General features: G+C 43.7%; 1 protein-coding gene across 1 annotated transcript in view; it reads left to right on the forward strand.

Annotated features, from left to right (window-relative positions):
• The window catches only part of DDX10 (DEAD-box helicase 10), a 249973-nt gene that overhangs the window by 55597 nt on the left and 179499 nt on the right, over positions 1–14877 (forward strand). Inside the window, exons 10-11 of the mRNA XM_048495099.1 lie at positions 1654–1755; positions 4679–4766. Of these exons, the coding sequence (XP_048351056.1) occupies positions 1654–1755; positions 4679–4766 (190 nt within the window). The remainder of the gene's footprint in view (positions 1–1653; positions 1756–4678; positions 4767–14877) is intronic.

Consider the following 14877-nt stretch of genomic DNA (forward strand, 5'->3'; position numbering starts at 1 on the left):
TTGTTTTCCTGTTTCTGGAGCCCAGCGAAAGAAGAGGCCTCTTCCTGAAATTAATCTGTGTCTCAAGAGAAACTCAGATAGCAGCAAACAGATGTCCAAAGACCTTGAGACTGAGCATACTGGGGGTACTCTTCCCCATTTGCTCTTGGCCACAAGACTCAGATTTTTGGGGCTCCTTATCAGAACCTTAGGGCTGCAAGCTGTAATGTCAGCCCCACTAGATAGCGCTACACACGATATCTTTTTTAAAAGTCTTCAGTGCATGGCTGCTTGTGATAACTGCTACATGTGCACATTGGAGATGGGAGACAATAATTAGCCACTATTTATTTTTACTTTGTGTGTGTACTGAATAGTCCCATCTGTTCAAAGCCAGACGATTTCAAATGAACACATTGCACGTATACCACAGGGTATAATTCCTGAGGGCATGTATGAGTTCTGTTTTTTGATGTCGTATCACCTCACAAATACTAGGGGTTTGGAAACTGGAGAACTGTCAGTTTGTTGGCGCTGGGAAGAAAAGCAGGAATTTGCCCCTGCGGTTGGACAACACCTTGAGGGAATTCTGAGTACCTCCAATACTCAGCAGAGTTAAACATTTCTTCACAGTGTGGATATGGCTTACTACCCCCTTGTTGTCTCCAATGGTTTGGGCTCCATGCAGCTTTCCTTCAGAGAGGGTAATTCAAAAAATTCCGTTCCACTGTAGTGATTTGGCTGTTTAGCTGGCATGAATTTTTAATGTGCAATTAACATTTACTTGATACTAGATCACATCAATTAATTGATCATCTATCCAGTCTGCAAGTGTTCTCAATTATTGATGCAACTTGCAGACCACCAATAATTAGTCAGGGCTTTCTTAGACACTTTAGTTGAAATCTTTTTCCAGATATAAGGACAAATGTTTGAAGGAATGGCCATACCCTTTTTGCTTCTTTGCATTGAGGCCGTTTGTTCCTGATTTCTTTTCCAGTTGCCTTTTTTCAAGTTAGTTTTCACTTGTGTAGGAATATCAGTACAGTTTCCCCAAAAATATCAGCTTTGTTTATTTTATAGCCCCATCCAGAGGGGCACAGTAGATGGGAACGGTGCTGCTCTGGCGCCATCTCTTCCCCCCCCCCCCCCCCAGCTTCTTCACAGTGGCCAGCAAGTAAAGCCATTGGCGTAGTCTGGAAGTGAACTAAAGTGAAAGCCATTCTGAGATATTGTGACTGAATAATGACCAGGTAAGGAGTTCTAGTAGGGTACTCCCCTTCTGGGAAACTATGTGGTCCCCGTGTTTTAAAAGAGGAGCAAAGCAAACCTTTAGTATTATCGCTTAATACGTCTGTTGAATATAGTAGCAAAACTATGTAGTAAATATTTCTTATACAGGTTGGAGGGTTGGGAGGCTTCCAACCAAGTAATCCACCCCCAACAAGCTAGCTTTAGGAAGGGACGGTCTATTGTTGGTCACTGCCATGCACTTTCTCAACCAGCATTTCAGAGTATCAAGGGCCCTACTAAAGCTTTGTAAGGGGCCTCTGTAGATTTGGCAGCAGCTTTTGACTCCATTGATAGAAATTAACTCTGGAGGAAATTAGCTGGCACAAATACTTCTATTACTGCTCTTGTTAGTAATGTTGTTTCTGTTGTCTTTTGATTTAGGTACAAAGAAGGTGGAGAAGCTTTGCTCATACTTCTCCCTTCAGAGGAAAAAGAAATGCTTCAGCAGCTGTTGCAGAAGAAAGTTCCTATCAACAAAATCAAGTAAAATCTTTAGCAAAATAGTACTTTTCTAAATTTCTATCATTTTATCTGAATCTCCCTTCATGTGTCCTACTCCCTGACTGTAATACGTTAATCCCAAGTTCTTCACTTGCTGTGAGAAATATTTCAAAAGTTGATGTCTGCACTCCAAGTACCCACATAAAAAGGAATCTGCCTGTTGTGTCTCTGAATGGTTTAAATCTCTGACCGGGCTTGATAATTCTGCCTTGTCTTCACCTTAAGGTTTGATTGGAATATTCAAGCACAAACTGTAGGGATGTGGGAGATAGCCTTTTCACAGGCAAGATTTTGTATCTCTGTATGAATTACTGATCTGATATGCAATTCCAGTACAGAGAAACACATTTACTCAAGGAGTAGATTCACCTGAGGATGAGTAATTGTTATGATCTGTGTTACTTAAAGTAAACTGTTTTCAGTGTCCTTCTAGTTTAAAAAAATGTGTATTGTGGCTAACAGAAGCTTGGTGTGATATTCCTGTGCTGTTGTATTAAAATGCTCATTGGAAATATGGCAGCATAAGGTCTCTGAAAGCATGATAGTCTGGCCTTTTCCTCAGAGGAGAATAGAAGGCATTCCTGCTAATATTTTTATATCAGAAAGGCAAAAGAGTAATATAGGGACCCTTCCATGTATATACACACTCTTGGTGAAACTACTCATTCCACCCAATTGCCTCAAGCATTTTTAACATACCTTAGGGATGCACCTTTAGGATAGCATGTAGCCCCTATTGTTTGAGGAAATTTCTTGTTGCACCAGTTAAGTAAAGCTGTCAGAGATAGAGCTTTCTCTGCTACATACAGGGAATTCCCTCCTGTTCCTGTTGCCTTGGAGCCCTGTTCTTCTGAGGTGAAGATGATTTTATTCCCACAGCTCGTTCACGATAGGTAGCAGTTGTGTAGTTAATTTTTGTGCATGTATGCTATTGTTCCAGCAGCTCTTATTGTATAGTTGGATTTTCTACTGTAATAAGCTAAGCAGCCATGATGAATTTCAAAAGAGGGGAAGAAGGATGAAATCCTCAGCTCCCAAGATCTCCCCTCAAGGATTCAATGGGTTGAGTAAGCCAATTCCTCCCCTCTCCACTTCGTGCCATGTTTTTAGGTGGCTTGCTAGTGTTCCTTTTGTGGTTATCATGAGGGCCGGCCACTTGACTGACTGACTGTAAAATTGATAGTCTTTTATTGTTGCTGACTTTACTGTAATTGCACAGGTATTTTGTAAGGTATTTTATAAACCAGTGGTGGCGAACCTATGGCATGGGTGCCAGAGGTGGCACTCAGAGCCCTCTCTGTGGGCACGCATGCACAGAGTTCGTCATGTGATAATAGTGTAATTATGTCAGGGAGATTATTAGCATTAAACCTAAGACTTAGTTTTGGGGAAGCAGTGTAGGTAACCCTGTTAAGCGTCGTTAAATCCTACTGATTTTCACGAAAGCATGATCCTTTACCTGGGAGTCAGCTCGGTTGCTGGCAATGGGGTTTGCTTCTGAGAAAACCCTCCTAGGGCCATGATTCACCTATTTGAAGCATTGCACAGTTACTTCAAAGCAAAGTCACTGACTACCACCAACCTTACTCCCAAGTAACGCGCGCCTTGGAGCCAACCGTTTTTTCTATACTAAAACATCAGTATTCAGGTTAAATTGCCGTGTTGGCACTTTGCGATAAATAAGTGGGTTTTGGGTTGCAGTTTAGGCACTCGGTCTCGAAAAGGTTCACCATCACTGTTTTAAACGTCTTAAATTGGTCAAGTTCTTTTCCTTATAACATCTTTTCTGTATACCTGAGTCAGAGTTGTCACTAAAATCCCAATGGCAATTTATCTAAAATGCTCCACAGCTGAGAGAGACTATGGAAGCAAATATTGTTTAAGGTTATAATGGGCCAGTCTGATGTTGACACAGCTATATCACAAACTTGCCTTTTGATCATTCTGCTGGCATCACTTACCCTTCCTATCCATCTGTTCTACCTGTTTGAGAAACCTCCGTCAGGTTGAAATGCCTCAGGCTTTGGAACTTCCCAAGGAAAGTCTTATTTAAGCACTTTAAAAGAATCTTCCACAGTTCTCTCAGGAGAGATACCATGTCAATGTGAAGTATTATTGCCGCATATTTTAGCCCCCTCTTCAGTATGAGCTCAATTTCCCACCCTTTTCATAAGCTCAAGAAGCAATTTAATGTTAATTGTGTGGCTTTACCTTGAAAAATCATCCTATATAAACTGTTCTCTGGATAAAAGGCCCAAGCTTCTGTTTGCTTTTCCTGCATTATTCATTTGAGGAGACTGGTCTTCATGCCTGACATGATTTCAGTTGAATCTTGTTCAGAGGAGCAGTAGCTTTTATCCATGTTTAAATAATACAGAGAAAATGAAAACGTGGTCCTGTGAACTTGGTGTAGTGCTTTGAAATCCTTTAGGAGAAGAAAAACAGCCATATCCAATAGTTTTGTTTCCTCGACTCCGACATGTTCCCCTTGTGTAAAGTGTCTTCCTCCAATTTAAGGTGCATCTAGATGCCTTTGTTGGGAGGATTGTGTGGATGCTGACAGAAAAAAATGGATGGGAAGTAATCAAGGGTGTGTATGTGAGCACACATAGCCACCCCATTCAATGTCAATATTGTCTGTTCTGATAGGGTGCAGCTGTTCATGATCTCAGGTGGAAAATCTTTCACATCACCTAGTAATTGATCTTTGTGACTGGAGGTGCTGGAGCTTTAGCCTGTGAAGCAGATGATCTACCTCAGGGTCCGTGCTCCATCCCCACAAAAGTTAGGACTTGAACTCGCTTGTAGAAGTTGAACTGGTGACCACAAGGATTTCAAGAAAGGAATGTAGTCTGTACTACCACACAGGTGTTTTTTTTCTCGTTCCTTTCTTCCCCTCCTCCAGAATCAACCCTGAGAAGATTGTGGACATCCAGAAGAAGATGCAGTCCTCCTTAGCTCAAGATCAAGGGTTGAAAGAGAGAGCTCAAAGGGTAAGTTGGCTATTAGACGATGCTCTGCCGATTCTTCTGATTTAGTCCGGTATGTTTTTGAAAGCAGTAAATTTAATTGAATTTCCGATTTATATCCCGGTCATTTTAACCTGCGTTGGAGAGTTTTATGGTATACATGGAATCTCAAATTCATTTAGTTGTAAAGCCTCGGGGTAAATATTGAGTGCTGACAGGAACTATGCTTTCTTTTCGAGGGAGTTGTGGCAAGCTTAATCTATTCTGCCTTATCATTTTCACAGTGTAAAATGGGATTGCTTTCTTTTTAAATTAAAGAACCTTCATCAAGGGTCATAAATTCTCCACAATACTCCCTATCAGTACACACTATCAAATGCCCTGTTGGAGTAAATTCATCAAATCTGCCAGGTTGCTTTAATTCTGGTTTCTGGGAGCCTAGCTCATATAAAAAGTAGATGAAGAGGTGAAAACGTTCCACTTAGGACTGCAGCGGGAGAACCACCTGTGCTCCCATGACAGACAAGGGAGGAATAGACTTGGATTGCACCAAAGGTTTCTTTGGCTGTAGGCAGGAGGGACATATTTCACTGATTATCTTATGTCCACAATAGGAAAAAAAAAGTTTCTCCCTGAAATGCTGTTTTTGAAGGATGCTCCCTGTTCCTGGAAAATTCTCCTGTTGCAGGAGAGACAAATTGGCTTCCTTCCCTGGTAGAAATTCTAGGCTGGATCCAAGCCATTGATTTGTCTCTATGGAGCATTCAGTTCTGTAGCGTTCCCTCACTTGGAGTGTGAAGTTGGTTGAGTCCAAGAACGCTTCATTGCCTAGTTGAGCTTGACATTCTTTCCAGAACTAAAGGGTTTGTGGGTAATATATTGATCAGAACCTGTCACACTTCTGTCAGCGAGTAATATTCATTCTGGTGGATTCTTAGATTGGGTTGGATGCCAACTAACAGGGTAGTCCTGTGGCAGGGGGCAAATTTGCTCAGGAGGTGGAGAAAATGCCACTTGTACCAGTGTGAGGAGCATTTGATCCTCTTTGATATGAGATTGCAAATGCCTTAACAGTCCTGGTGCTTGGGAGCAATAGCCGCAGAAGGCCATTGCTCTCACATCCTGCATGTGAGCTCCCAGTGGCACCTGGTGGGCCACTGCAAGTAGCAGAGAGCTGGACTAGATGGACTCTGGTCTGATCCAGCTGGTTTGTTCTTCTTATGTCCTTATTTATACTGGCACAGAGGCACTTCCGCCGGATGCCCATGTGCCAGTGCTGCCGTCCCGCCAGGGCTCCTGCAGAAGTTCATGGGGGCGGGGCTGGCTTTAGTTGGCTTTCTGAGTCTTTTCAACTCCGGAATGCCTCCATTTGCTGGCACAGACTTTCGCTGGCAAGATCAATGATGTATCCTCTTGAGCTGCATAGGTCACTTTCCTGAGGGAAGAGGCAGCGTTACATTCAGCTTCCTGTGGCTGAGCTGTCTCTGGCTGCGGGATAACTATCCCTCCCCCCATGATTGCACTGCCCATCTTCTACTAATGCAGGGGTCTGCAACCTGCAGCTCTCCAGATGTTCATGGACTACAAATCCCATCAGCCTCTGCCAGCATGGCCAATTGGCCATGAACATCTGGAGAGCTGCAGATTGCAGACCCTTGTACTAATGTAAGGGGATGTGTGATTTCTACCAGTTCCCCTTCAAGCTACAGGTCTCCCTCACATGCCATTCCTGATTGTCCCTGATTCCTCTAGTGCAACATTTTGCTGAAATCAGTTGACTTTCGTGGGATAGAGGGAGGCAGGAAATTTCAGTTCTGCTGACGCAAGTGCCTTCCATTAGCAGAAAATTCAGTCTGGATCCAACCCATTTGTTTTCGACGCAGTCACTATGGGGAAGCTTTTGTCTGATACTATTTCTTGACAGAGGTTTCTTTTTTTGAGAGGGGAGTGCTCTTTTCCACTAGACAAAAGCTGCGAGACATCTTATCATGTGCAAATGCGTTCGGATGAAAGGGATGGGAGCCGCTCTAACAAATGCAGCACTGAACTTTGTGGAGATCTTGGCTTCAAACCCCCATTCATCGATGACACTTGCTAGGTAACCATGGATCAATCACTATCTCTCAGCCTGAGAAGCCCTAGAGGGTTTCTGTGAAGGTAAATATGAAAGAACATGTTTCTGCAGCAACCTTGGAGAAAGGGCAGGCTTCAAATATGATAAATTAGCAACAAAAGGGAAAATTAAATTGGAGTGAAAAAAATGTTGAAGTTTCAAGATCATGATGAAATGAGTTCAAATGAGGGCTTTCGTCACAGCTGAGAGACCTTGCTGTAAACCTATCCTGTAAATCCAGTTTTTATCGCTGCATTTTTTTTAAAAAAAAGTTTTTTTTTTGCTGCACAGTCTAAATGTGAAATTACAGTCTGCTTCCTTTCTGTCGGAAAGGGCTTGTGGACAGTTTAACAATGCTTAGGTTAAAGAAAGGAACTGGTTGATGGCACCAGTCCATATTTTTACTCCTGCATTCACTAGCCGTCTGGACCACTCTGCTATCTACGTCTGTTTTCTAAACTTTAAGGAGTCCCTGTTTGCGTATCTTCGGTCTGGCTGCAAGTCTCTGAGTCCCAAATATGCTTGCTGAAAATTGCCCTGTGCAGCTGGTGGGGTGGGGTTTTCCTGTTTGTTTTCGTGCTTGTCTGCTCCAGCAGTCCGTTCCCACTCATCATTTTGGCACGCTATGAATGGATTTATAAACAGTTGTAAGAGGGTTAGGGGACCGCTGAAATGGCAGTGGTGGGTACGGGAATGTGCATGAGGTGGAGTTTATGCTTTCTGTAGCCACTCTTTGCAGCTTTGTTCTTTCCAATTCTGAAAAAAAGCCTCCTTCCAATTAAGAAGCTATTGCTCCTTTGGCTATAATTAGCGTTGTGAGTTTGTGAATGGTACTGTTTTAGCAAACACTTGTGTGAGAGACTAGAAACTGGAGCATTTTTAATGACCATAAAGGCTATGGCTGGGCTGTGAGAATACTGTTGTCTCCCCCTATTACTCCAAATCAGGGTAGGTTGGAGACCATAACGAATTGCATCCAAGGGGCTGTGGTCGTCCGGGGGTAGGGGGCAGGAAGGAAGTTCTAGAGAACATGCAAAAGTCTGCTTGTGCAGTGGAGGAACTTCTTGAATCCCGGTCTATAATGGTCTCATTCTTACGAACCTGGTCTCATTCTTACGAACCATTGGGAAGTGGATCTTGCGATTATATACTCCCTTCCCTGCCACATAGTTTCCCCTCTTACCCCCAGTGTGGTTGAGGAATTTGCTCACACTGCTGTGCTGCAGTCAACCAGGTGGCTAAAGAATTCTGGTTAAGCGGAGAACCCGTTTGGCCTTGACCATGGGCAAATTAGGCACAGATATGCCCCCCCTTGCTACAATTATAGCTAGGTGGTCTTAAGAAATAGAATGTGAACAGGAAATGTGTGATCTTGTAATGCTGCTTCCCAATCCCTTGGCTATGGTGAAAAGAAACCTGTGGTTGGAATAAGGTTGGGTTAACGACATCTTGCAAGTTTCTCTCACAAGAGAAAGGAACAGCAGGAAAAGAAACGTGTATAAGTCAACCCGCATATAAGTTGAGGCACCTAATTTTACCACAGAAAACTGGGAAAACTTATTAACTTCACATGTAAGTCGAGGGTGGGGAATGTAGCAGCTACTGGTAAGCCCTGATTCTCCCTTTAAATCCACTCAGAAGGGGCAGGGGTAATTTAAAGGGAGAATCTGGGGAAAATTTGAGGGTGCCTGTCAGAGGAGGAATGTTTATGTTAGCAGTATCAACATTTCAGAGTACCTTTAGGAGACCCCCCTGATGATACCACCCAGGTTTGGTGAAGGTTGGTTCAGGGGGTCCAAAGTTATGGACCCTCAAAAGGGTAACCCCATCTACTATTAGCTCCCATTGGAAACAATGGGGAATGGGGGCACCCCTTTTGGGGGTCAATAACTTTGGACCCCCTGAACCAAACATCACCAAATCTGGCTGGTACCAGCAAGGGATTATCCTAATGATACCACCCAGGTTTAGTGAAGTTTGGTTCAAGGGGTCCAAAGTTATGGACCCTCAAAATGTAGCCCCATCTACTATTAGCTCCCATTGGAAACAATGGGGGATTGGGCATTCCCTTTGGGGGTCCATAACTTTGGGTCCCGTAAACCAAACTTTACTAAACATGGCTGGTGTCATCAGGAGTGTCACCTGATGATCGCCTGAAAATTTGGTGCTGCTAGGCTAAAACCTGCGCCCTTTGGAGGCTGACAAAGTAAAAACCCTAAAATATTTTTTAAAATAAACCTCACTTGCGTATAAGTCGAGGGGAGCTTTTTCAGCACAAAAAATGTGCTGAAAAAGTCGACATATGTTAGTATATACAGTACGTACTGCTCCTTTTGGATCTCTTCTGACTGTGACAGCTCTGGATATTAAAGTCATACAGATCCATCACTTTGTCTTCTGACCCTGCGGCATTGTTAGAAATATTGCAATGGAATTGCCAAATTGAATTTTGAATTCAATCAAGCTTTATTGCTTTAGTTTTGGTTATAGTGGGCACATTAAATACAGAAGCACATACTTTATTGTGTACGCATGTGTAAAAAACAGTCTAATGAACCATACCATGAAAATACAAATGTTCCTGTCTATTTTTTTTTTCAGTAGCAGTATAGCATTAAGTTTACAATGCTGATCGATTGAGCTGGATTCATACTCAATACCATTAGGTTCAGTTATGGTGATACACTTTTCAAGTCTGTGTAGATTAATTTTGTAACTGCTGCTGCGTCAAAATGGGAAGATAACTCAGATCTTATGTGTGCATCTAGCTCCCCTCTGCAGATTCTTGCTGGCTCAGCTAATCGAGTTCTATCTATTGTCACTGGCTATCAGACTTTTAAGATCTTGAGCATACGTCTCCCGCCTATGACCCGGTATCTGAAAGAGTAGGGAATTGCACTTGGGACTATTTTATTGAAGTATAGTCCTTCCATAAAAAGTTACAGGCCTTGAGAAATAGAGTGTTAATGTAGATCAATGACATAAAGTAACTACTTAACTGTGGGATTTTCTGGCTGTGGGTTTTTCGGGCTGTGTGGCCGTGGTCTGGTAGTTTTTGCTCCTAAAGTTTTGCCTGCATATATGGCTGTCATCTTCAAAGGCATGCCACAGTAAGATGTTTCTTTCCACAGATATGCCTCTGAAGATGCCAGTGATAGATGTGGGTGAAATGTTAGGAACAAAAACTTCCAGGCCATGGGCACATAGCCTGGAAAACCCACAACAGTCAGTTGATTCCAGACTTGAAAGCCTTCGACAAATAGCTGACAATTTAACTGTTATGTGTGGCATTCTTTGGAAGAAATAGTGCTATTGAAGCACTAGGGCAGTGATGGCCAACCTTTTTGAGACCGAGTGCCCAAATTGCAACCCAAACCCCACTTATTTATCGCAAAGTGCCAACCCGGCAATTTAACCTGAATGCTGAGGTTTTAGTTTAGAAAAAAACGGTTGGCTCCCTCTTCCTCCGCCCTACCCTCTCGAGCAGGGGCCAGCCTGCTCTAGCCTCCAGCAAGTCCCCCACGCACAGCTCTGTGCCTCTCTACCATCTCTGCTTCCTCTGCGCCGCCGCCCCTCGGGCAGCAGCCACCCGGAGCACAGGCACCAGGCCTGCCAGCCGAGTCCTCCCTGCTCACTGCGGTGCGTGCACGTCATGCTCAGTGGTCCAGGCCAGTCTAGATGTGTGTGTGGGAGGGTGATTTTCCGCCTCCCACATGACAAACTCTGTGTTCGCGTGCCCACAGAGAGGGCTCCGAGTGCCACCTCTGGCACCCGTGCCATAGGTTCGCCATCACTGCACTAGGGAGATAGTGTGGTGTGGTGGTTAGTGTGTTGAACTAGGATCTGGGAGGCTCAGGTTCAGATTCCCACTTTGACACAGAAACTTGCTTGGGTGACCTTGTGTGATGATATCCCATCTCCAGACCTAGACACTAAGGCCATAAATTTCACACTGTACAATCATCTGCTTCAAACCCCCCCTCCCTCCAATGCTCTTATTTTAGTAAATGAGACATTTAGAAAACACTTCTCCCCCTCAATGTGGGTAATGCTGGAACTCAGGGTGTCACCCTGTATTAACTTGGCCCATTATGAGGGGATTATACACTTGAAGGAACCATATAGTAGGCTTGATGAAAACAACGAAAACAGGTTTATTTCAGTGTTATGTCTGGCTTGGTTGTTTCTTTGCTTTCCTTTATTTCAGCCCTCTCAGTGTTACAGTAATAAAATTATCGGTTAGCTGGAGCCTGACAAAGTATCACAGCTATAAAATAGGTTTCTTATCTAACTGATTTAGACTAACACAGAACAGAAAGGCTTTTAACTGGTTTGGACAGAGATAGCCCTCAAACCCTGCCTATCTTTAAAATACCTAAATTCCCTAATAGACTCCTTCCTAAACAGCAGACTTCCTAACCTTTTTCTGACCAAAATCCAGTAACTTCCAATTTTTGTTATTGTCCAGCAGTAACTGGACAATAATTGCTGAGTCTTCTCCCCCCTTTCAACAGTTCACTCCACTTAGGTGCTGTGTGGTTTCCGGGCTGTATGGCCGTGTTCTAGCAGCATTCTCTCCTGACGTTTCGCCTGCATCTGTGGCTGGCATCTTCAGAGGATCTGATGTTGGGAAAGCAAGTGGAGTATATATATCTGTTGGAGTGTCCAGGGTGGGTGGAGAAACATTGTCTGTGAGTAACAAAGAAGGCAATCAGGTCAATAGTTGAGGGCATCTGAATAGAAGTATGAATAACAATGAAGACTATAGCATGGGAGTGTCAATGGAGATAGCAAGGTCACTGGTGGGAGCATCTGAATAGAAGTATCCTGGCCTTTGTTTCTTTTGTCTATGGTCAGGATACTTCTATTCAGATGCTCCCACCAGTGACCTTGCTATGTCCATTGTTACTCCCATGCTATAGTCTTCATTGTTACTCATACTTCTATTCAGATGCCCTCAACTATTGACCTGGTTGCCTTCTTTGTTACTCACAGACAATGTTTCTCCACCCACCCTGGACACTCCAACAGATATTTATATCCTCCACTTGCTTTCCCAACATCAGATCCTCTGAAGATGCCAGCCATAGATGCAGGCGAAACGTCAGGAGAGAATGCTGCTAGAACACGGCCATACAGCCCGGAAACCACACAGCACCCAAGTGATTCCGGCCGTGAAAGCCTTCGACAATACAGTTCACTTCACCATTTGAAAGTGAATGGTTGAGGCTCTTGGAGGATGGAACTTGAAACTGGACATAACACGATGACCCCATCACATTCTCTCAGCCTCATCTGCCTCACAGGGCTTTTGTAAGAATAAAGTGGAGAGGAGCATTGTAAACTGCTTCGAGTACCTATTGGGGAGAAAAGTGGCGTATAAGTGAAATAAATGAACATTAGTGTAGTTCTTCTGTGTTGGTTTTTATTTTGTGGTCTCATGCCATGATTTGGCGTTCCTTTTCGTTGTGAGGAAAATAATGACATTTTCATAAGTCTAAGGGAAAACTGGAAAACTGTCATTAAGTTGTTTTGTGTACTGCACTACTTAGTTCAAAGATAATGCCAAACTGTGGTTTATTTATTTATTTTATTTATTGGCCTCATAGACTGCCCTCCCCCAGAGGGCTCACAGCGGTGAACAACCGTATAATAAAACAACAACCATCAGGTAAAAACAACATAGAATAAATTAAAACAGGAACCATATAAAAGCAGATGGCATCATCCCACCCCCTCCCCCACCTCTTGCTCTTTACGGGAGGCCAGATGTAACAACAGCTGATGATCCCAACTCCAGGCTGGAAAGAATGCCTGGGCGGGAACAGGTCGTCTTGCCACTGGCCCTTTTCGAAACTCTGCAGGTCCCGCAGGGCCCTGATTTCCCTCGGGAGCCTGTTCCACCAGGTGGGGGCCAGGGCTATGAAAGCCCTGGCCCTTGTAGAGGCCAGCCTGACTGCTTTAGGGAAGGGGTCCCCAAACTTTTTAAACAGGGGGCCAGTTCACTGTCCCTCAGACTGTTGGAGGGCTGGACAAAAAAAACTATGAACAAATTCCTATACACAAATGATTGTAAAATGTTTGATTTCACCTTTCAGCCTTTCTGTCATGGTCTATTTTAGAACAGTGACCAAAGTATGTCAAGTACAGGGTGTGGGCTCCTAAATATTAGTTGGGGAGGCTGTGGAGACACCTTCCCCTGTAAAAAAAAAAAGCAGAACTCTTTCCCAATGAGGCATTCCATTCTAACCCAGGATCAGGTATCTTTCCTGGGTTCTTCCCTCCCTAGCAGCCGCCAACGAAATGAGCGATTCACCAGCCTGGCTGATGCCAGTATGGGAGTGAGATGGAACAGAAAGCCTGAGAGCAACACATGGAGTAGCCAAGAGGGAAGGGCGGAGCAGGAGTTGCCACTGCAGTAAGGTTTCCAACCCCAATGGTACGAAAATTCATGGAGGTTTTGGGGGGTGCCATCATGTAATTGCAGTAATCAACAGCTTCCTCCCTCGAGCTCCCACTTGCACATGAATGGAGTTTTACCATGGCTGCCATGCCTGGCGGGCCGGATAAATGCCTTCAGGGGGCCACATTTGGCCCCCGGGCCGTAGTTTGGGGACCCCTGCTTTAGGGTTTGCTGCTATATGAATAAACCTGGGAGATATTTAGGTTAGTGAGACAATTAGGTTTTTCTAAATTTCCCTGAGAACAATAGTTTCCCATAAAACCTGAACGGGAAAACTGTGGTCTGAGGTTGCCCTACAAATGTGAAACACTCAACACTCATTCTTGTGATATGTTCTGCAGTTTGTGTCATTGCTAGTAATATAAACGGCAGCACCCATTTTCAGCCATTGGTTTTGATTTTGCAATGTGTTGTTAAATGTCTTATGATGAATTCCTGCAATTCTCCAGTCTTTCTGCCTTTGCTATAAACAGCTCATATCAGCAACAGATACTAATCATGACGTGCAAGCCAAAATGTAGTAAATAATGCAACCAATGAAACATGCCAACAGGATGTTTTTGTTCTGCAGCTCAAAAAGGGCACATTCATGTATAAAAGCTGTAAAGATATATTTTTAAATAACCCAATTCCTTAGTGCATTTCCCCCCCAATTTTTTAAAACATACAGTAATAGATTTTCCATAATGGATTCTGGAGAACGGAAGATGAAATGAGAACTCCAAAAACAAACCAGTAAAATATAGCTACAAAAATGATTCTGCCGCCCTTGTATATTCCAAAACAAAAATTACAGAACAGTACAGTGGAAGCATAGTATGATTTAATGAATGATACACTAGAGTTACCAGCCAAATGAAAGGGCATGCTGGTAGCAGCAGGTTATTCCATTTTATAGGAGTGATTTTGCAGTGTTTTATTGCAGGCTGGGTAATATGAAACTCCAAGCAAAAGCTGTTTATATAGTTGCTGATGCTGTTGTTTCAGCCACTGGGTTTTAAGGGCAAAAGAATCCCACACTGAAGGTTCCATTAGGTGTTTAAAAACGGTGTTCAAGGATGAAGCAAACAGCTTCAGTTTTAAGATCTATGGAGGAAAGAAGGTCATTTTGAAAGGCAGTGGGAGGAGCATGGAAAATATTCAGTGGGTGTTATGTGGGGAGGTATTTAGCACTGTACAATAACCAGAATCACTAGACAAACTTTATTTTACCCAAAGTACATTCTAGGAGGAAGCCCTGTGTGAGGGGTGTGAGTGTGTTGTTGAAGGCTTTTCACAGCTGGAATCAACTGGTGGTTTTGGGTTTTCCAGGCTGTGTGGCCATGGTCTGGTTAGATGCTCATAATGTTTTGCCCGTATGTATGGCTGGCATCTTCAGAGGCATGTCACAGTTACAAGTTTTCCTCTCTGTGATACTACAAGTGTGTGCGTTTGCAGCAGGGCCACTGCCAGCACACCGGGGTGGGGTGGGGAGGGAAGGAAGCTGCTAGTCCCAGGGTTTCTGGTGTGACATACTGCTGCAGAACGCCCCCCCCCCCCAGTCACATGCTGCCACTTCC

The sequence above is a fragment of the Sphaerodactylus townsendi genome, linkage group LG04 (assembly GCF_021028975.2).
Source record: "Sphaerodactylus townsendi isolate TG3544 linkage group LG04, MPM_Stown_v2.3, whole genome shotgun sequence".
Taxonomy (NCBI): domain Eukaryota; kingdom Metazoa; phylum Chordata; class Lepidosauria; order Squamata; family Sphaerodactylidae; genus Sphaerodactylus; species Sphaerodactylus townsendi.